General features: G+C 56.9%; 6 protein-coding genes across 6 annotated transcripts; all 6 read right to left on the bottom strand.

Annotated features, from left to right (window-relative positions):
- Positions 1-865: 865 nt before the first annotated feature.
- B0H18DRAFT_83695 (uncharacterized protein) lies at positions 866-1,733 on the bottom strand. Its single transcript, XM_048039455.1, has one exon. It carries the CDS (start codon positions 1,630-1,632, stop codon positions 1,093-1,095), a length of 540 nt encoding a protein of 179 aa, XP_047896663.1. The 5' UTR covers positions 1,633-1,733; the 3' UTR covers positions 866-1,092.
- Positions 1,734-5,846: 4,113 nt separating this feature from the next.
- On the bottom strand, positions 5,847-7,075 carry B0H18DRAFT_1116244 (uncharacterized protein; the record flags this gene model as incomplete). Its single annotated transcript, XM_048033394.1, has 3 exons — positions 5,847-6,304; positions 6,365-6,890; positions 6,947-7,075. The coding sequence occupies 3 exons, from the start codon at positions 7,073-7,075 to the stop codon at positions 5,847-5,849; spliced, it is 1,113 nt and encodes a 370-aa protein (XP_047896662.1).
- Positions 7,076-7,116: 41 nt separating this feature from the next.
- On the bottom strand, positions 7,117-7,564 carry B0H18DRAFT_1116243 (uncharacterized protein; the record flags this gene model as incomplete). The annotated part of the gene is made up of 2 exons (XM_048033393.1): positions 7,117-7,485; positions 7,544-7,564. 2 exons carry the CDS (start codon positions 7,562-7,564, stop codon positions 7,117-7,119), a joined length of 390 nt encoding a protein of 129 aa, XP_047896661.1.
- Positions 7,565-10,844: 3,280 nt separating this feature from the next.
- On the bottom strand, positions 10,845-12,372 carry B0H18DRAFT_1116242 (uncharacterized protein; the record flags this gene model as incomplete). The annotated part of the gene is made up of 5 exons (XM_048033392.1): positions 10,845-11,353; positions 11,407-11,481; positions 11,533-11,737; positions 11,788-11,990; positions 12,045-12,372. 5 exons carry the CDS (start codon positions 12,370-12,372, stop codon positions 10,845-10,847), a joined length of 1,320 nt encoding a protein of 439 aa, XP_047896660.1.
- Positions 12,373-12,982: 610 nt separating this feature from the next.
- On the bottom strand, positions 12,983-14,532 carry B0H18DRAFT_1116241 (uncharacterized protein; the record flags this gene model as incomplete). Its single annotated transcript, XM_048033391.1, has 3 exons — positions 12,983-13,323; positions 13,376-14,123; positions 14,176-14,532. The coding sequence occupies 3 exons, from the start codon at positions 14,530-14,532 to the stop codon at positions 12,983-12,985; spliced, it is 1,446 nt and encodes a 481-aa protein (XP_047896659.1).
- A 390-nt stretch (positions 14,533-14,922) lies between these two features.
- B0H18DRAFT_1083452 (uncharacterized protein) lies at positions 14,923-17,750 on the bottom strand (the record flags this gene model as incomplete). Its single annotated transcript, XM_048031667.1, has 8 exons — positions 14,923-15,071; positions 15,147-15,641; positions 15,694-15,976; positions 16,060-16,705; positions 16,753-17,048; positions 17,191-17,373; positions 17,445-17,528; positions 17,580-17,750. The coding sequence occupies 8 exons, from the start codon at positions 17,748-17,750 to the stop codon at positions 14,923-14,925; spliced, it is 2,307 nt and encodes a 768-aa protein (XP_047896658.1).
- Positions 17,751-21,286: the final 3,536 nt, after the last annotated feature.

Below are 21,286 nucleotides of genomic sequence, written 5' to 3'. Positions count from 1 at the left end.
CATCTCATCCGCACAGAGATCCACTCTTGATGTGCCCTGCTCGCGTACGTCTCTACTTTCCGTCGACATCTCGTTATGCAGATCCGGATGCCGTTCACGTCAAAGACTGGTATGGCTGGCTCTAGTCCAGGCGCATACATTCGTCCGAGTCCAACGTTTGTCATATGGCACTCGGAAGGTCTCGTCGCATCTCCCGCATCCGCGACCCTAGTCGCCTACACCAATGGTTCCGCCTTCGCAGGCCGGATGTCCGCACGGCCGGACTACCCTCGCACCTTCCAGCGCACTTGCACGAGTTCATGCCCACCTTCGGCGCGGGAGTGGAATCGCGGACCAGACCTCTTCAGCTCATCGCTGAGCCCCGCTGCAGCTCAACGAGAGGATACCAGACACCGCAGCTTCTGAGGTGTCGGTGGTTCAGCGAGACCGGAAGTCAGCCGAGGAAGGGCACGAATAGTCGATGCGCCGACGCAGGGCCTGGGAGGACGATGCGTGGCGTCGTCCCTTCAGAGTGTCTGTGGAGGGCGAGTCCCTGAAGGGGTGCTGGATGCGGGTACGTTGAGTCTTCCGATCCTCGATCATCCGGCTGTTACAATCGACGTGAACAGCCCCGGTCAGGTCAATCCGCAAAAGATTGTGCCCACGCAGGGAGAGGACGAGATGCCGCCCGTACAGGCGGTGTAGGAGTGCGCGGGGCCGCAGTTCGAGGGGCGGCTGAACTTTGAGGTGTACAGCAGTTGGAGAAACAGTCGAAAGCGCAACCGAGTAAAGGTTTGGCGGCGGGAAGACGAGTGGTCTGGAAGATCATAGGCTGGACAGACGTGGGGCGGGTCAAGGCTTCATCGGGCCCACCTATTATCGGAACTCGAGGTAATGTCTGATCTCCCTCGGTTGTATGCGTTACCGCGACAGGAGCTGGGACGGTATACCCGCACCGTGGCGGGTGTCGCAAGAGACAGCCCACGAAGTTACTGACGTCGCCCCATCCTCGCAGCCTTGCTGCAGACCAGCCCGGCTTGAGCTTGAGTCGTCTCTTGGCTTAGAAGGCGACGTCGAAGTACCCCTGCACACACACAAGAGCTATACCCAACTCTACCTCGAGTAGTAGTGAACACGACAGCTCACCTTCATGGACCGCAGCGGCTCTTCAAGCCGCAGGATCTGCAAACAGGGCACCGTATGGCCGAACGCAAGCAGCAGCGCGTGAAGGAAGCCCCGATTTTCCCCTGTCTTGTATGGACGGATCCTTGGTACGCGCGGGCTTCGGATCCGATTCGGACGATACGATCGTACGGGTGGATGTACGCGCACGACCCGTGGAGACGTGCGGGACTGCTTGAATGGCATGTTGAAGCTCGCGCGGCTGCTGATCTCGACGGCGGGGTACGGGTTGTGCACGGCTCGGGGGTACCACGCTGCCCAGACCAGCGCCGCGACATCTAGCGTGGGGTGATCCATCGCATCGATGATTGTTTCGAGAATCTCCAGTGGGCAGCGTCGGAGGGCTCGTGGCAAGCTATTGAGAAAGGGAGCGTCGTCATCCCATGCGTCTTCGTGCCATTCAGGCTTCCATTCGCTCATTGCATGCGTCCTGACTACTACGATGGGAAGTGTCGCTCCATTCATTCTCATGACATCCGTCTTGACTGCTACGATCGGTGTCGCTCAATTCGTCCCACTCAAGACGCCGCGCGCCCTTGGAGGAAGAAGCGAAAAGCTAGGCGAATGCATCAGTTAGTCTCGCACGGCGATGTTTTACGAGAGATGGACTGACTTGTTGTCCCAGACGACATCCCGCTACGGTTTATGCATGTGGTATGAGACGCTCAGCTTGGTTGGAGGAATGGAAGCTTCGCGGCGGGCGTCGGTCTCGCTCAGTGTCTCGGGTTTCCTGGCTCTCTACGCGCTGTACATCATCCTGTCACAAACATAATGTATCTTCAGAACACTAAGACTGAAGAACCGTTCTATGACGCGAAATTGCAGTACCATAGTTTACCGTCTCTCCCGCGACTCGATGCGAACTGTATCAGCGCCACGCTGCAGTGTTGGGTCTCCAAAGGCACTTCTCCAAGCGCGATGTATACTGCATGCGACGTCGTCTTGAGCAGGTGTGTAGCGTAGGTGCGAGTACGGCTGTTAACGCTGAGGTCGAGCAGGCTCCTCCGGCCCGATCGTCTGTCGTGCTGACCGTAAAGACGATGGGGAAGGCCGAACGCGCTGTGGCAAACGTTCACTGAGTTTGGTGAGTGAGGGAGGGTTGCGGGCCCTATGGGTACGTACCGCACGAACGAACTGCGAAGATCCAGGAGAGCAGCCATCTGCGAGACGACGAGAGTACGTGCGCTGGTAAGGTACCATCCTCTGCCGAACATTCGTTGGATTGAACGTAGGCCTGGCGCGTCGAGAAGCCTTCATGCAGTTGGCCAGGCCGTCCGGACCTGTACGTCCAGCTATTGGACTGCGTCAACATAACTTCCCCGAGCGTTGCGGGGCCGGATGTCCTCGTCGGCGCTGTTGTGGTCTTGAGCACGACACGACCCTTGAGCTCGATGTGCGGGAGCTGGGCGCCTAAGCTCGTGAACGCGTTTGGCAGGTCGCTCTTCGTGGCTCAGGGTAGTGACTCGAGTGCTTGAACGGAGTCGGAACACACAGGAAGACAGCTTAGGAGCCTTCGGCTTTGGCACGCCACACACCGTGCGACAGAGTGAGAGACGCGTCGCGTGCGTCCTGCGGGAGTGCAACGAGGCCTTCGTGACGTCCGCGCAGCCGCATCCATAACCAGGGCACCACAGCAGGTAGCCGATACGCGACGTTGAAGGGCGTTCTCCGCGCTGCGAGGTCGACGTATACCGCCGTTACCACAAACAGCTCCCTATGCGCACTCACCGGACGCCGGGACGACCGACCTTGTCTTCCCGCCCGCCTAGAAATCGTGCGTCGCCGACAGAGCTGGGAACGTCGCGGGGCTTCGAGTCCTCGTTGGCGTTGCTGTGGTTCTGAATAGCGCCCGACACCTGATCTCAGCGTGCGCGAGCTGGCGTCTTCGGATAGCGGAGAGCTGTTCCACGCGCTCAGATGATCGCTCTTGGCGGTTCGGCGTACATAGAAATATGATGTCGGGGTACTGCAATGTAGAATTAGATGTTAAGCCGACGTGGTCATCTGCAACACGTACTTACCCGTGTCATCGTACGGGCCTCCGGTAGGGCAACAGATATGGGTTTTCCACCAGATTCCGAGAGGTATATGAGTGTCGGTGCAAGGAAGACCTCGCTGCGTCGAGAGGTCCGTTGACCGACGCGACGCGCCGCGAGGATGTGGCTGTTCGAAGAACCATCGAATTTATCGTCAGCCCGTGCAGAGAAGGACAAATCTAGCCAGCACGGACCTCCCCATAATGACCAGGCGTGTCGTCCTCATACAGCTGGACTCGTACCTGCGTTCATCTACGATTGGTGTAAGGCCTATGGTACTAGAAGGACGCGGTGATGATCGTCTGGCGAAGCGCAAGACATCACTGGACGGGCAGGCGACCCGAAGCAGGTATGGCACTCTTCACAGGGCACTGGATCAAATTCAGCAACGTGACGAACTGAATGGCAGCAGGATTCGAATGGAGTGGGACACACATAAACGGAAACTACGCCTCAAAACTCTCGCACCGTACACGCGCGACCAAAGAACGAGGGGCCATAAACGGGGACTACCATTCTATTGTTCGTCGTACGTGTCGCCTGGCGTAGAAAGTAATGAGACGATTATGCCCTATTATAGCGTACCTCCGATGTACATGTCCGTCGAGACAATCTCCTCGCCTTTCCTCTCCGCCTCGTCGCCCTCTCGGCGACTGTCTGTGGCCGTTCAAGTTGCTTCAGAATAGTCCTGTCATGCCGGATCGTGCGTCGTGCGAGCTCATGCTGGTATGTAGTCGAGACTTGGTCGAGACGGCAGCGCGCGCAGATGCTCCTTTTGACGGAGAGATTGGTCCGATATGACGAGCTCAAGCGTAGTGGAGCCAGGACTTGTTGGGCAGAGACGTAAGGCACCGCTCGAACGGGATGCCGAAGCTGGTGTGGTCAAGAACCACGACGTGTTGAGGACTGCGTATGCACGGCGTGAGACACCAAGCAAGTAATTGCCATAGCAACCGTACTTACCCCTTAGAAGACCGTCCTCTCCCCCACTCAAAGAGGTTTTCTTTAGGGTCTGCCTAGGGGAGACTAGTACTTACCAACGTCGGGGCCGCCGTTCAGGCGCGACATACTGCAGTCTGCGGACGCAAACCTGGGTCTCCGACGTCATGTAGGCGGCACTTGCTATCCGCGCGGACACAGCGCAAGTGCTGCAAGTCACTAAGCAAGCCGAGGGGAGCAGCGAGAGCAGCGGATCCAGACCTGGATCGAAGCGGAGGCCAGCAGTTGCGTTGGTCGACGAGGAGGGGAACCTGCAGTCCGCGGCGCCACCGTGGTCGGCCCGCTCCTCCGAGATGCTTACGACTCCGACGAGCGCCTGTCCGTACCTCCGAGTCCTCGCTGACTGAAAGCGTGTTCTGCACTTGTCTTGACCCCCTCGGTGGATACCGCCACAATATCAACACGCGTCGCGCGACGCTCTCAGACACTATGTCGTCCAACCAGATGCGCGATTCATACACAACTTGCTAGCTGCTAATGCATGCAGGTCCGGCTCGGGCGCATCCTCCGCAACCGTGCACCCTCCGCCGAACGACCGTTACTCGTGGGTCTCTTCGAGTCCTGCTCTAGTGCGTGCTGTTGTGTTGCGCGCATCCTAAATCATCACATGGGAAGAAGCATACATACTCGACAGTTCTGTCTGTTCCGTGACGAGACTTGAAGCTTGAAGACGCGGTGCCATTGGCGAGTAGCTCGTCGCATAAGCTTGAACGAGACGAAAACAGCGGAAGGATGAGTGTCTGTCAGTTCCTCCTCCTCTGCTTCTCGGTGGACATGCTCATCGTCCAGTAGTGCATCAGAACCCTTTTCAGAGCATAGTTCGTCGCCGAACGCATCGCAGTGGACGCTTGAGCACGGTGAGCGCTGTTCCCATCTCATATGGTACTGTAAGCTCTGAAGTACATATCTATCATTTTACAGGGCACGCTTCTCTTGTCTTCCGGTGTCGACATCGGTAAACTGTGCGCGACCGTTGCTGGGGGTATCGCTCCAACTGTCGACTGTTCGCACTCATATGTTCCAACATCATAGCGTATGGTCTAGCCTGCACCTCCGTGGACGTTTCTGGGGCGTGAATGACATCGTGGTCCCGCCCAAGGCAAGGTGAGTATGTCTGTCGCGTTATCTTCCAACTTCTCGGACATACATTTCACTACCGCCGATGCAGAGCCGGCCGACCCATCCTTACGGCAATGAGATCCAGTATGCGCACGACCTACTGTTCTCCATTGCAGCCATCGTTACGGGGAACTAAAATGACAGTTGCGGCAGACCTACTGCTATTCAACCTCCACCCTTGCAGGGAGGCTCGTCATCTACCGTGCCAGTAGACTCGCAGCGGTGAAGACTAGTGAATCCGACGACTGACAAGCCACGTAGTACTCCTGTGGAATTCCTCTTGTTCGCCAGGTGAGGTCGGCCGATAGTTGAAAGGGAGCCGAACGACCACTCTAAGGACCAATTCCCTCGCATCGACCCGCGTCACGTACGGGCGGCGACGATGCCTCGTTGCCGCCATCTCCGTCTGTACTGATCGGCTGACGGGCCGCAGTCTTCGGCATCAGGACGCCTGGGTTTGGATGAACTGCTGAACGGGAGACAACTTGTGAGACAGACGCATGTGGGTGCAAACGGGCTCACTTGCATTTACTATGGGAGGCGCTGCCAGGTGACGGTGACTATGCCACGATCAGACCATGGCTGCAATATGCTATGGAACATGGCCTGGAGCTTCTGAGCGATGCTGTCCTCATCCGACTTGGTCTGAAGAAACGAAGGCACCAGCCTCATCTTCACCTTGACATCCTGCAATGTGTCGAAGTATGGCTGGCTCATGACCTCGTGCAGGTCGAGCTTCTCAAGGACAACACTTGGCTCCTCAGACTTCAGAAGGCTGTGGTAGTAGTCCACCTCAACATTAACTTCGAGCTCGATGTGCTCGAGCTGACTGCTTCGGATGGTGGAGAATGTGCCGTGTAACTCGTCCGTTGCTTTGGTCCATGCCGCGCGAGGCACCTGCAATTGGGCCGTGAGTCTGAGGCTACCCAGTTCAAGTTCGATGTTCAAGGATTGCAAGGCGGTGTTTTGCAACAGATTTCCGTGATTCACTACATTGTGCATGTGCATCAGTAGTGAAGTCTGTACGCAAGACAACTTATGGGCTTCACCGTTACTATAGAGCCTCTCGCAGAAACGGGTCAACGATGCCCCCGCCGTTTCGAGGAGTTGGTTAAGTGGTGTAAGTGCCATGGAGGCCCGGGAATTATCGAACCACACTGTCACATCCGCAAGTGAGTTGCAGAGGCCGGAGTGTGTCATCCAGTCAAGGAACATCGCCATGCATTCATCATCCACGGCGACGTAAAGGTATCGAAGACGCATGTGAGATGGTGCCCGAAATAGTGAGGCTCCTGCGTAACTGGGAGCGCCTCGCTGAGCGAACTCAACATCTTGCATCGTAAGGTCTGTAAGTTGGGGGAAGGCAGACACAATCCGCCGCAGCTGCGTCATGTTGTTCAGTCGGCACGCGAAGAGCGTCAACGACTTGACAGACTTGAACCTCGACAGGGCAAGGAAAAAATCGGTGCGGATGAAACGAAGTCTTGCATTGCGGATGTGAAGGATGCGTACACGCGGCATCAGACCAGCGAGCGCGGACGGTAGTGCTTGAAGGAAGCGAGGGGCATAGTTACCCTTCAAGTCCTGGTATTCAGGGCTGTCCTTGTACATATGTCGGAGTAAGCACCCACCTCATGTACCAGCAGCTTGTATGTGCTCGCGAGCCACTGTTTGACGCGTGGTGACGCGCGACACTGCTTGAACAGCATGTTGTAGCATGCGCGGCTGTGAATCTTGACATCGTAGTACAGGTTGTGCATCGCTCGAGGGTGCCATGCTGCGCAGACCAGCGCCGCGACAGTCAATGTGGGGGATTCATCGCGTTGATGATGATCTCGAAGACCTCGAGCGGGATGCGAGCGGAGATGGCCAGCGGCAGGGCGTTCCGCCAGCGTTTGAAGGTCCAGCCCTGGAGGGTGAAGGAGTATCCATCGTCGCTCAATTCGTCGGCGCTGAATTCCACATCGCTCTGTTCATCGGCACTCAATCCAAAAGTCCTCCATCCGTCGTCGCTCGATTCGTCGGTGCTGAATTCCTCATTGCTCTGTTCATCGACACTCGATCCAGAAGCCCTCGATCCGTCGGCACTGGATACCTCGTCGTTCTGTTCATTGGCACGCCAACGCATGAATTGCGCATGTGAGGCGTCGCCGGGGGAAGGAGGAAGACGCTAAGTGAACGGTGCATCAGTCGAGAATCGGGATCACCATGGAGAGAAGACGACCGACCCTAGGCTGGAGATCGGACATCTGGGCACTCAGGCTCGCACCCCGTACGACGTGGATGTATGCGCTATGAGGGAGGGCGCAGCCGTGAGCGGAGGAGTGGTGGGGGTGGGAACGCAAGTAGCAAGGGGGCCTCGAGGATGCAGCGAGGCTAATATATGAGTACTCGGGAAGAGCTGTGTGCGAGAGTTTGATGAGCCGCACGGTGACTGCCGCGACTCACCGGGACGTTTCATTCTATAACCAGTACTAGTCCTAGCTATGCTTCAAGAATTCGTCGCCGCGCCGCACTGGCACGGAGATGAGTGTGGGACGTTCCAGTGAGTCGCGGCCAGCCTGGGTGTGCGACGCGGGAGGCCGTGACAGCGGTCTTGCGGTGGTCCATACCCTTAACCCTAGCTGCGTTCTTCAAGGCGCCCATCACATGATCCAGTTCTGTTCGAATTGGACAGTCGACTCGCAGCGGCGGCCTTGCTGTCTGCGTCTGCCTCCTGCGTCCCTGGTATCGTCCCATCTCCACTAGCCTGCGCATCGACCTGCATTGTCCCTCCGCCCTGTTCTTTTATCCACTGCGCCTTGGTATGCCATCGGTCTCCCTCAGTCTGACACAGTAACGGCGGCGCCCAGCGCAGACCTGCCCTCCGGCGAGGCGGCCATACCATGTGTTCTCGTCTGACAACTGCGCCCTACGAGCCAGATATACGCGCCGCGAAGCTGCTTCAATCAGTCGTCTGAGCACGAGCAGACGGCACGCTCATCCTGGAGGATGTCATGAGCGCACGCAGGTGTACCGGTCGTAGACGAGATCATGGTGTTACGGCAAGCAAGGTGCGCATACCAACCCGTACAGGAAACATCTTTTGCACCACTCATTTGATGGACTTATCACGCAGGCTCGTGCCAATCGCGGTTTGCGCTCGCCGGTACGTACTGAAACCCTCACTTTGGATTGACATCGTACCCCGGACCGACGCATCCACGCCTAATGTCTACCAGTGTGTCTTACAGCGGAAGCACGTCCCACACTCAGCAAAGCCGCGCTTGCTGCGTACGTACACTCCGTCGTGCCAGAGTCCCTCGTGTTGGTCACAACGTCGATGTTCTGGGCCGACTGCACTCATACCGATGTCCGAATGTGATCTTAGGAGGATGGTACGTCCGGACAGACTATGCAGAGCGCAAAGGGGCTGCAAGCCTTCTGAAATGTGCCCTCATACGAAGGCCGATGCGGCAGTATGCACTAAGACCGCTCCTTCTCGCTATTCGCAACTTTGATAGGACTAAATGGACCGCGTGCAGTCTAGGTCTCGTCGCACAGATGAACCTCAATTTCATCGTTTCCGCGAGCTCGTTCCTGTTGGACCACTCCTCCAATATACCGCATGCCGAAAACGAAGCCATACTCAGTCCCCGACGTTGTCAAGAGGAGCGGCCTCCACAAGATCCACTGCTGCGACTGCGGACCGCATCTGCGTGACACAGCTTGCCCAGCGTAGTTCCTCCGATTCGTCTCTCTAAATAACCTGTCCGCATTTTGTTACATCGCCCCCTCTGCAGGAACTACGTCGACGGCAATGTGTTCTGTAGTATGCGCCGAACATCCTTCCCTTCCCCCTGAAAGTTTTTCCGCGCGTGCATAGCATCTCCGTGAACCATACTGATTGAAGTCCTGAACAGGTCCTCTTCAGCTCCATCGGAGCGGCTCAATACGACAAGTCCTTCGACTCGTAAAACTCGCGCCATACATCACACGGGTATCCTCGACGATCGCAATCTGCTCATCCCGCACCTCCCCACGTCCACGAAAGTGTCTCGCGTTGAGGACCAGAAAGACCGAGCTCCAAGTCGTCATGTCCACTCGTACAACGCCGCGAACGTTCTCTGTCCTTGCAAGCTCGGATTCTCGGCTCCGCGCCGGGTGTCGGTCTTGTTAGGTTTGCTGGGTTCGCCCCTATGCGCCGTTCAAAATCCTATTATGATCCCTTGCTCGCTAGAGCAAGGCTCTCTCGTCTGTAATTGTTGCCGGGCGCTTGAACACTTGTTTGTGGCTGTTGTCAATGTCACATGCGTGAGCAGCGAAGGCTCACCTACCGTTCCCACACTTACTGACTAATAAGTGATGTCGGACCGACCGATCAGTCGGCACTAGTATGTGCCCTTATCACTCAATCTCCTTACCCTTGAAGATTTCCGTGAAGAATATTGACTTCGCAATGGTGCTCGCTGTCTAGGGCACGTGAGTTCTTCCCAATTGGGATGCCCGCTCACCTCCGTCCCCGTGAGTCGGGCTAGATCTCCCGATCCTTCTCCGATGTTCTCGGAGTCCGTTTCTGGTCACTGTCCCGTGCTCGCCGGCGCTTGCGGGCCCGTTCTGGCCACCACCCCGTGCTCGCCGGCGCTTGCGAGTACATCACGCCCCGTCCCGTGCTCGCCGGCGCTTGCGAGCACATCACGCCCCGTCCCGTGCTCGCCGGCGCTTGCGAGCACATCACGCCCTGTCCCGTGCTCGCCGGCGCTTGCGAGCACATCACGCCCCGTCCCGTGCTCGCCGGCGCTTGCGAGCACGCCACCGCCCCGTCCCGCCCTCGCCGGCGCTTGCGCACACGCCACCGCCCCGTCCCGCCCTCGCCGGCGCTTCCCGCCGCCACTGCCTCGTCCCGACCTCGTCGGCGCTTCCCGCCACCACTGCCCCGCTGCCCGCTGCCCGCCGGCGCTCCCTCGTCCCCGGCTGTCCCGCCTGGCGCTGCCACCCTCCGCCGGTACCTACACGTGGTCTGTGCGATGTCTGGTATGACGTCCCTCATACACCGGCATTCGCACACTGCCAAGAGGGCAATCACTCAGGCTTGCGAGGCTGAGTCATTGTCCACATTAGGGAAGTGAGGCCACGAGGCTACCGGCCTCCGCGGTGCGTGTACGTGAGAGCAGTGACTACTCAGGCACAGCGTGTGTTGCCACGACTACTCAGGCACAGCACGTGTTGCCACAACTGGGTTACTGCTTTTGGTAATCGCAGGCACCACTGGTTCGTGCTTCTCATCATGGCTATCTTCGCGCTCATCGAGTCATGTCCAAGTCCAGTATATTGTGCTTGGCCAGCAACGTGTATAGTAGCCATCACACATGGGGTAAGTCAAGAAGAAACATGAGATAGCTGACAACATGACAACAGCATGGGACAACGCGTACAAAAGCATTAGACAGAGCAAGGACGAAAGCATACAGCGAGGGTAGTAGCATACGACGACGAGAGCAAGACAGTGTGCAGTGACAACATACTGGAATGGAAGCAGGTACGAATGCCCTACTCGTCGTTCTCGACGAACGGTGCACTCTTGGGACGGTTCTTCGCCGCGGCCTTTGGCTTCGACGCAGCCTTCGACTTCGACACAGCCTTCGACGTCCGACGACGCTTCTGCGGTGGGCCCGGGGCCTCCGCTACGTTCTCGTCGGGTTGCTCGGTCTCCTGGCTATCATCCTCATCATCACGCGCGTCGGAACGGCTGCGCTTTCCCCGTGCGACGCCCTTGTCCTGACGCTCTTTACGAGGTGCGACATCCCCGGCCTCAACCTTTCGATAATACTCCTTCTCTCGCACGCGATGATCGGCCGGCGACAGGCGAACAAACTTGCAAGACCCATTCTTGAGCGCGTCAACGAGTTTACGAAGAGGGGGGAGGCTTGTGCTCATGTCGGACGGGTTGATGAACTTGTCGTGGGTCCAGCCTAAGACGTCGATTCCTTGCTTAACAATGAAGTCGCGTTCGAAGTTAAGATAGTTCATCTTGATCTTCTCATTGCCAGTCAGCTCGACTGCGAGTGCATCTGTAAGTATCGGGACACCCATCGAGCAGAGTGTAACATACCGAGTTGACTTTGCACGAGGTCACGGATCTCTGACTTCATATAGTCTGCGCGATCCTTAGAAGTCCGAAGGAACCCTATCAAAGAACAGTAAGTGTCTGCCTTCGTCGAGTATTAAATGAACGCACTCATAAAGTCGCACCCAGCAACTGCAAACGCCTCGGCCAGTGCCCCGATTGCCTGGATGTCCCACCCTCTACGCACTGCCTGACCAAGGTAGGTGTTGATGTCCGAGTTCGTGAAATACCAGCGCGGGGCGAAGGTAATGTCGACGTCGCCCTTGAAGATACAAGTGAATCCTTCGACGCCCGTACGCAGCTTGAGACCGAACAGCTAGTGTAGAAGCGTGAGCAGCAACTGATGACCATAGTTCGAGTACCTACCATCGCATCCAACTTCGCCGACGTGCGAATGATGTCGTTGTGCTTGGCCCGAGCTGAGAGACGAACACCATACTGCCGCGACGCCCGGGTCTCCTCTAAAAGCGTGACGAGCTCCGCCTTCGCTTCGGGCGTAAGATTTTTGTATGCTTCCTTATGGTCCCTCTGAACGTCGAGCAGAGATTGCGACTTGCCTGCAGCTGCTCCTAGTGCGACACCGGGATAAGACGGCTCTGCATCGTGATATACTAGCAACTCACCTTCGTTCGCAGCCTTGGCTACTGAACTAGACCACGCGTTGTAAGCGTTCGGCTTGCGAGTGTTCTTCGTGTTCACGGAGCCAGAGAAAAGCAGGTGGAGGAAGTACCCCTCCGTCTTCCCGAAGTCTTGAGCCATCTGCCGGGCGAACGCAGCAGTTTGCTCGTGCCATTGCGCGATCCGCTCGCGGATCCTCGCCTCTTTCTCTTGACGAGCAAGAGTCATGGCTTTCCTGACCTCGGGGGAGACGGGAGGAGCAGGAGCACGCTTGACGGGCTGCTGAGGCCTCGCGGTCACGGCAAGTGCCGGGCCATACGTGACACTTGCCATGTGGCCACGAGACGAAGGCAGTGCGGAAAACGTTCAGTGCAGAATACGAGAAGATACGAGAAGTTCAGCGAGAAGGGCAATTCGGAGCACGGGGACTCAGCATGTCAAGACAGGCGGATTAAAACGGGTCATAACGAGCGCTCAAGATGGTAATTTTTCATAGATTCCCTGACAACACTTCCCATGATGCATGACAGGGTTCCCACTGCGGCAAGCAACACCGGACTTCTCGCTCCCACATTTAGCAAGATGACGCCAGACGGATATCATTCAAAAGAGAGTCCAATTTATTTTGTCCGACACACGGCGAAATCATTGGACGAGACGATGAGCTAAGCCGGGTCGGACTCAGACGATATTCGTACCACAGCACTGGCAGGGATCATGAGAGCAACAAGTAATGAAGACGATGAGCATACGACGAGCAACGACTATAACACGACATGCGGTGACAAGAACACGAGAAGCGACGACTATAACTCGACAGATGATGACAAGAGCAGAACATGCGACGACGAGAAACAAAACAAGCAACGAGCAAGTAGATAGCAACGACGGGAGATTAAATGAAACACACCGGGAAGCACTTTCAAGGCAACACGAACTGCACTTAATCGTAAATGCACAGATCCGCCTCCATAGCCTCCTTGAGATCCATGGCAATGGCCTCGGACACCGCGAGGCGCCCTTGAAGCTCGGGTATCCAGATGATCGCAGCATACGAGCTTGCGACAGCCTCGCAGACGTTGTGAGTGAGGTAGTCGAGCTGATGCTTCTCGACGACCTGCTGAACCTTGATGCCGAATCCGCGAGCATACTTGGACCGCAACGTATGAGCCGACGCCGCACCATACAAGACGGAGCGAACACCAGACGGTGTGCTCGGCCGAGCAGGCGTGGGCGGCGGCGGAGGTGGTTCAGACTGCGAGAGGCCGGGCGATGTCTGAACGGCTGCAAAAGATTGTCATAAAAAATCAGAACAGATTGTTATAGCACCACCTACCTGCGTTCGTCGTCAACTGTAACTTCAACTGGCGGATCGTCTCCTTCTGCTTCATGACGACTTTGAGCACCTTCTCGTGTGCCTCAAGTACCGTGGCCTTCTCCGCCTGGACCCGGCCAAGTGCCTCGCTCTGGGCCTTGACCAAGGTGTCCTGCTCGCGAACCCGTTCAGCGAGCTGAGCCGTCAGCGCAGTGACCTTGTCCTTTTCGTTGGCAAGGTCGACATCCAGACCATCAATCATCACCTCGTAGTCCTCGGCCTGTCGACGCAAAACCTCGATCTCCTCCTCCAACTCGGCTTGCCGCTGTTGAGAAGAAGGTGCTTCACGCACGTCGGCAAGCATCGCGTCCAACTCTCCTCGCGGTCGGCCGTGGAACACGAAGTGGGTGGTACCCTGAGAGTTGGGGATCAAGGGTGCCCGGGCACGGTGAAAATGTTGAGTCGGGGGTCGAGATGCAGCGGGCTCATCATTCATCTTGTTGAAGTTCCACTTGAGCCTTTCCTTGGCCATGTTCTCGAAGCGCTGCACGGCGTAGACACCAATCTCCTCTGCGAACATCTGCACCATCCTCGCCAGCCCCGCTTTTGCCGTCGGAATCTCAGCTAAGATAGGCGGAAACGCATAGACGTGGAAAGGAAGATCTTGAGGGAGTGGAACGGTTCCCGGCGTACGAGTCCCTGGAGACTGAGAGCCCGACACACGTACAGCCACCGTGCACCCGCCGTCAACGCGGTCCAACGCCGTCAGCTGCCCGCACTGTTAGAATGACATTTGAATGCTGTAAAAGTCGTCTACATACTGCGTCGAATGCTAAGTTCATGATGTTGTCTCGAAATTTCGCTCGAACCTGCCGGCCAACGAGACCAGTGCCCGTGAGTTCGCGAGCTTCGTGGAACATAGGGTGGAAGTCGCCGGCAGGCAGTGCAGAGCGTTCGTGGTGAGCATTGGCGACGAAGAAGGCTATGTCGGCGGCGGCAAGTCGTGATGCGTGTATCGAAGTGGGACTGAGGGATCGATTTAGGGCATCGCTGAGGCCTTGCAGGCCGGTTGGATTGAAGCGAAGGGACGCGACAGTTGCCGCAGCCTCCTCCTCGCGTGCCCGCTTTTCTTCCTCCTCTCGCCTTCGCAATTCTTCTTCGCGACGATCGGGCATCATCGCGAGAGAGCAGTGACGGGGTAGGTAAATGAACGTGGTAGTTGGCAGAGAGTCGCCGCGAGTAGATTTGCCGCTCAACCTGCAACTTCACGCGTCACGCTTCAGCTGCAAGCTTGAGACGCCGACAGTGAACATTTGAACACTCACGGAATTGCTACGGGTCAGTGCGTCGACGCTGCTGCGAGAAATCAAAGATATTGTTAGTAGCGTACACTCGAGGACACGGCTCCGTGTTCGTTTGAATATATGGGATATGTCAATGCGCCGTGGTCGATCTCGACTGGTCAGACTCGTACATGCACCAATGTTACATTCAGCATTCGGTCGCATTTCGCGTCATGAGAATTCTGCAATGCATTGCTATACAACAAAAATGCATCAAATGATATACTACTCTGTACGAATGTCCACATCTTGTCTACCCAGGTCGTCGAGGAATCCTACGTACGCGTTCGCATCGTGGTCGAACTCGATTCCAGGCAACAACGGTTCGATCTCATCATCCTCCTCGGCTGCATCTGCATCTACCTCACGAGCCACTGTAGTATCTACTAAGCACTTCGCCCACGGAGGTATCGGAATACCATCGTTTCGCGTCACGGGGCGTCCAATACGTTGACCAGTGTGAAGACTTCCTGTGAAGCCGCGCAGTTGAGACGTCTTGAACAGCTTGAAGGCGATCCTGGTGTTGATTTCGTTACGATAACGCCATCGTCGTTTCAACTCCATCACGAGGCCTGGATTGGTCGAAGCGAGCTCTTGCACCGCGACGTGGTAATCAACGTGTTCATCATACATATGAGTGAGCAGACGTCGAATCTCGACGTTCAGGCGCGTAATCTCCTCGCGTGCTCGCTTGATGTTGAAGTACAGGTTCATGGCACGTCGCTGCGAGTGTTTTGCCCACGGCTTCTGACGGATGTCCTCGCGGCCTTCACGAAGAAGGTCGAAGTCAGCTAGGGAAACCATCCCTACCACTTCTTGCCACGAAAGGGCTGCGCGCGGGGGTGTCAGACGCGCAGCCTGCTCATTGTATCGACCGAGAGCTTTCTGGATCGCTTGCGCGCGTGCTTTAAGGGCCTTCCCGATCTTTTCGCGGAGCTTGTAACCTAGCACTTATCCGTGAGGCGAGTCCCAGTTGAAGCAAGAGGATGGTCATACCGATGCCACTCATCCCGAGCTTTGTGAGCTCGAAAAGCCGCTGGACGACAAGTCGTTCGAGCTCATCCACCGCGCGCTGATACTGGCGCATTGTCAGGAGTTTGCATGCTTCCTGATACTCCGTGCTGTTCGGCGTCCATCGCACACTGATGTCGAGTTCCTTCTCGTACGCCTGGCAGTCGTCGTCAGTCTCGAAGTACCGTTTTGTGGTGTTCGTTCGATTCGTCCGGACCCGTGTGATCTCCTTCGTTGTGTAGCCGTTATGACAGATGTTGAAGTCGAGCTCGCGAAATTGCTGATCTGCAGTCGCTTTCTTTGCCCTAAAACCTTTGCATCAGATGAATCCGCCATCGGAGTCAGAGTGACGTACCCCGCATCCTCGAGTCTTCGTAAGGCTTCCAGATACATCAGCTTGCGGGAAACTTCGGGTGGTTCAGCTTTGCGACCGCGTAGGTACTCTCTCTCTTGTCTCAGGTACTCCTCGTAGTCATTGTCGCTCGTGTTCAGCTCCGCTGACAGGGCCGCAAGTACGCAACCGTCTTCTTGAATGATGTCGAGAGCCTGTCGATAATTATTGTAGATGAAGTTTCCTAAGATATGCGTCAGTGTCTGAATGTTGCTCGGACGAGAAAACGCACCCGAATCATAATGCTTCTGCTCGCCCCAGAACTGGAAATGTTCCTCGATTGCCTGTTCCCGGTGGAAGACCGACGATAGGCGCGTCCCAGGGGCGAGGCTGTTCGATTCAGAGAAGCAGCGCTCGCAACCCTCGAAGTCCTCCTTACCGACGCCATCCATGTAGAGGGGATGCCAATTGACTTGGCAGCCGCGATTGTGGCCGTGCCCGTGGAATGCCGGTACGACACCTGCCATACGGAGCCGACGCGCATCTGGCGCGAGGCAGCTCTTGGCGAGCGTCTTGGCGAAGGCGCATGCGATGTCGTAGCCGACCAAGACGTCGGGGCCGTAGACCTCCATCAGCTTGTTGACGATGGCGAGGGGGTATTTCGCGCTGCAAGGATTAGTGATCAGCGAAATGATACAAAGGTTAGCACTTACAGTTCTCCACTCCTGATCATGTCACAGAGGATGAGCAGTTGTCCATGGCGGCATAAGCACACGAAGATGCCTGTCATCGCGAACAGGGCGAACATCTTCTTCCGCGCTTCGGGACCCGCGTTGCGCCAGCGCTCCACGCACACGTCGACGGAGGCCTCGAGCTTACCATCTTCGGACTCGGGCAGATCCAGCCACGCGATGTCGTCGCTGTGATCATCAAGTCGTCCGGGATCATCGGCGGTTTGATCTGCATGTGCCGTCGCACCACCGGCCGCTCCGTTTTCCCCACGACTGTCCTGGCCAGCCGAGTCATCGACAAGCATTGGGGCTGCTCCCCCACTGCCTTGCTCGTCCGAAGTAGGGTCAGAGGAAGCCAGCTTTGCCTACATGGAGGAAATTTAGAGCGGTGATGATACGAGGCGACGCACGGCGACGTACAATTTTGCCTGCCTCATCCTTGAACCGATCGACCTCTGCCGGCGAAAGCCAGATATCGGTTCGTGCACTTCGCCCATCCTCGCGGGTAGTACCGTGCCGAAACATGTCGTCGACGAGCTTTAGGGACTGGTTGCCGTCCATTGTGGCTAAGAGCGCATACTTGAGTGTCGGCTCGTCTTCGATCTTGTAGAGGCACGGTGCGCAGGCATTGAGCATGCGCCAGTCGGAGTATCGCGGTGCATGGCTGACTTGACCAACCGATCGACTCCATACTGGATGTCGAGGTACACGTCGTAGGCGTCACTGAATTGCTTGACTAGATGTTTATTGAAAGGAACCTGTGACGCGTCGTCAATCGTAGCCGCGTATAGATAACAATCAGTATATACTTCGTGTAAGTAACAAAGTGCTTTGACTTGCGCTTGTACACTCAGGCGCGGGCACGCTCGGTGAAGTTGTCGGTAAGCTTCGAGGGTTTTCAAGGAGATGGCGACCGTCGGCTTCTGAGGAGCAGACCCGAGGAATCCGCGAGAGACGAGGGCGACGTTGGCGTGGACCATTGTTGAAGCCAGCTTGAAGGTCTGTCTTGAGAGGTCTGGCATACAGGCACAGTCAGGAAGAGTGCGCGCGAGAAGTAAAGGAAGCTCACCGAAGAACTCTACTGTAACAACATCCCACTCCGCGTACGAACCCGATCCTTCAGCATCACCCCCTGCGCCTACCGTCGTCTCTTCGTGCCAGTTGTGGTCTTGACTAGGAGACTGACGCCTGGCACTGCCAGGCTCTTCGCCGCCCGGACAGGACCTAGTGTGCATGGTTAGTGGGCGGCCACACAATAGGACGTCGACCTGTTACCTATTCTCTGCAGGACCAGCTGCAGGAGCATCATCCTCTGCCGAGGAAGCCTTCCATGCCAGATACGCATCAACGAGGGCCGGCATCTGTGCCTGCCACTGGGCGCGAGCACGTTGAAGTCGGTCGCGCCTTGTGCGATAGTCGACGCGCTTCCTAGAGGAACTGTGAGAGAATATACGCAAAGGAACGATCAACGTACCGCTTTTCTATGAACAAGTCCCGGCAAACCTCCGTCTCCGCCCCCGCATGGCTGAGAAACATAGCTTCTTCGCCCGGAGGGAGGGGATATAGCTCGTCGTCGTCCTGTGTTGCACTCTCGGCTTCTGCGAACCCACCGGAAGTCATCGCATCGAGGTGTTCTCGCTCCTCAAACGACAACCCTATCGTGCGACGTCAGCAACTCAGCCTAGATGAGAAACAACCTTACCGGCCACCATAGCCCGACGCTCTCGCTCCTCCTGTGCACGACGTTTTCGCGCATCAGTGTGCTTGAGCTTTCGCGGCTTCATGGGCCTGATGAGAGGATTGCCAGAGGCTAACGTGACGGAGCTCGAGAGGTAGCTGCGGACCTTCGGCATGATAGGATAGCGAGGACACGGACGGACGTGGCAGGAGGTGTAACCGGATTAGGAAACAAGGACGAGGTGTGAGTTAGACATTGCCAAATCGGGTAGCGTGCTCAGGGCTCCAGCCTAGGCGGACTGCGAGTCGGAGTATTGATGGCAGCTTCTTACCCAATCAGGAGAGGCAGTGATTGAGTACCCGAAAGAGCACAGCCGTGCCAGAGCAAGGCATCGGCGGCGGGCGGGGCAAGGCAGGACAGGGCAGCATGGCCGAGTACGGCAGACACAGGCGGGGACGCTGGGGCGCTGGGGACAAGGGAGCGCCGGCGGGCAGCGGGCAGCGGGGCAGTGGTGGCGGGAAGCGCCGACGAGGTCGGGACGAGGCAGTGGCGGCGGGAAGCGCCGGCGAGGGCGGGACGGGGCGGTGGCGTGTGCGCAAGCGCCGGCGAGCACGGGACGGGGCGTGATGTGCTCGCAAGCGCCGGCGAGCACGGGACAGGGCGTGATGTGCTCGCAAGCGCCGGCGAGCACGGGACGGGGCGTGATGTGCTCGCAAGCGCCGGCGAGCACGGGACGGGGCGTGATGTACTCGCAAGCGCCGGCGAGCACGGGGTGGTGGCCAGAACGGGCCCGCAAGCGCCGGCGAGCACGGGGTGGTGGCCAGAACGGGCCCGCAAGCGCCGGCGAGCACGGGACAGTGACCAGAAACGGACTCCGAGAACATCGGAGAAGGATCGGGAGATCTAGCCCGACTCACGGGGACGGAGGTGAGCGGGCATCCCAATTGGGAAGAACTCACGTGCCCTAGACAGCGAGCACCATTGCGAAGTCAATATTCTTCACGGAAATCTTCAAGGGTAAGGAGATTGAGTGATAAGGGCACATACTAGTGCCGACTGATCGGTCGGTCCGACATCACTTATTAGTCAGTAAGTGTGGGAACGGTAGGTGGAAGGCTACATGAGCAGGCACATCGACACCAAATATTCAGAGAGTCAGACAGTTTCACAGTCATGGAGGGTTTTGTTGTGGAGAACAACTACAGGTAAATGAGTACATGATGTATGACCATGCAAAATGAACGAGAATTATTCACTTCGCGACACCGGGCAGCGGTGGTGGCAGTTACCTTGTAAGGTAATACTCGCAAGCGCCCGTTAAATGCGGCTGCTACTGCGACTGCATGCCTGAACTGTGCACGGGGCATGATTTTCTAAGCAAAATGAAGTGATTCAGGAGCATTCTATAGCACTCAACGTACTTTATGCCAATTTTAAGTCACCTCACAGAAGCTTTGCCGGGTACAACACAGTGTCTGTCTTCTTGCATTAGCCTGCGATCGCGAATACAAGCGCGGCGGCACTCTTAGTACGCGTCTGTACGATACTTATTCCGCTTCTCCGTCGAGGGCCGATATAAGTTATGGAGGTTAGTCGAGCTGCCTTATTCATACCTGAACATGCTCATATCATTGTGCTTATTTCGACTCCCGCACCCGACCTCGGTCCGGTGACGCTGGAGGCGCAGAACATGCAGAGACTGCGGCACGCACATATCCGCGCCCTACTGGAGCCAGGGAAGCCAGATGCAGCGTTTTGGAGAGCCTTCCGAGGGATGGTAGACCCCGCGCCTCGCCCAGCTAGGGTGACAGTCGATGAACTGCGATTGGCTTTCGCGCCGCGGATGAACCCACCTGTCCAGCTTCCTGACAACTTCGAGGCGACGCGATATGCGGCGAACAGAGCGTGGTGCAAGGCACTCCCGGAGCGTACACCGACGCCACCGGAACAGGAGTTCTTTGCGCGACCGTGGACCCTCGATGAGATTGCGGATGCTAAAGAGCACATCCGCCTACATTCTCGCCGCTCTGCTGTCGGAGGCGATCGCATCTCGTATGCAACAGTGCTCGCACTGGACAACGGGGACCTGCGGGAGCTCTTTCAGACGTGTGTGGACTGCGTCGACGCACCATCCACATGGTTGACGGCCATCCTCACTGGGATAGCAAAGCGCGGTAAAGACACCGGGAATGCGGCCAATTATCGTGCTGTGGGCTTGGAGAGCTGTCTCGTGAAAATGCTCACACTGATGATTGAACGACGCATCCGGGCTTGGGCCGAATCCTCATTACAGATCCCCACCTCACAGAATGGCTTCCGAACGGGGTGCCGGACGAATAATAATGCATTCGTACTCCGCGCCGCCATCGAGAAAGCACGGGAGATGGGCAGACCACTGTATGTCGCGTTCGTGGACCTCTTGAACGCGTTTCCGTCTGTGGACCAGCCAACATTATGGGCGAAACTGCATGCGTCGGGTTTCTCGGGCCCGCTGTTTGACTGGCTGAGAATGCTCTATGCAAGGCTGCGCTATGTGGTGCGCGCGGACGGCCACATCTCGGATTTCTTCAAAGCGGCAGCAGGGATCCTGATAGGTGATCCCGCCTCACCGATCCTGTGGATCCTATTCCTCGCCGATCTACACATCTCCGACCATGACGATGACGTCCGCCTAGGTGGCATATTGGTATCTCACCTCGAACAAGCGGATGACATCGCGCTGTTCTCAACGTCCCAAGCAGCTCTACAGCGCAAACTAGATGATTTGGCTCGATGGTGTTCGCTGAACTTCGCGACGATCAATGTCTCGAAGACGCAGCTGATGATCTTCGGTGCCCT

The sequence above is a fragment of the Fomitopsis serialis genome (assembly GCF_022376445.1).
Source record: "Fomitopsis serialis strain Sig1Antser10 chromosome Unknown B0H18scaffold_13, whole genome shotgun sequence".
Lineage (NCBI taxonomy): Eukaryota > Fungi > Basidiomycota > Agaricomycetes > Polyporales > Fomitopsidaceae > Fomitopsis > Fomitopsis serialis.
Note: the sequence above shows the minus strand (reverse complement) of the source record. Positions and strands in the feature narration are given on the sequence as shown.

Coding starts and splice junctions, on each gene's coding strand:
- B0H18DRAFT_83695 (XM_048039455.1), bottom strand. CDS start 1,632: ATGAGAATGAATGGAGCGACACTTCCCATCGTAGTAGTCAGGACGCAT.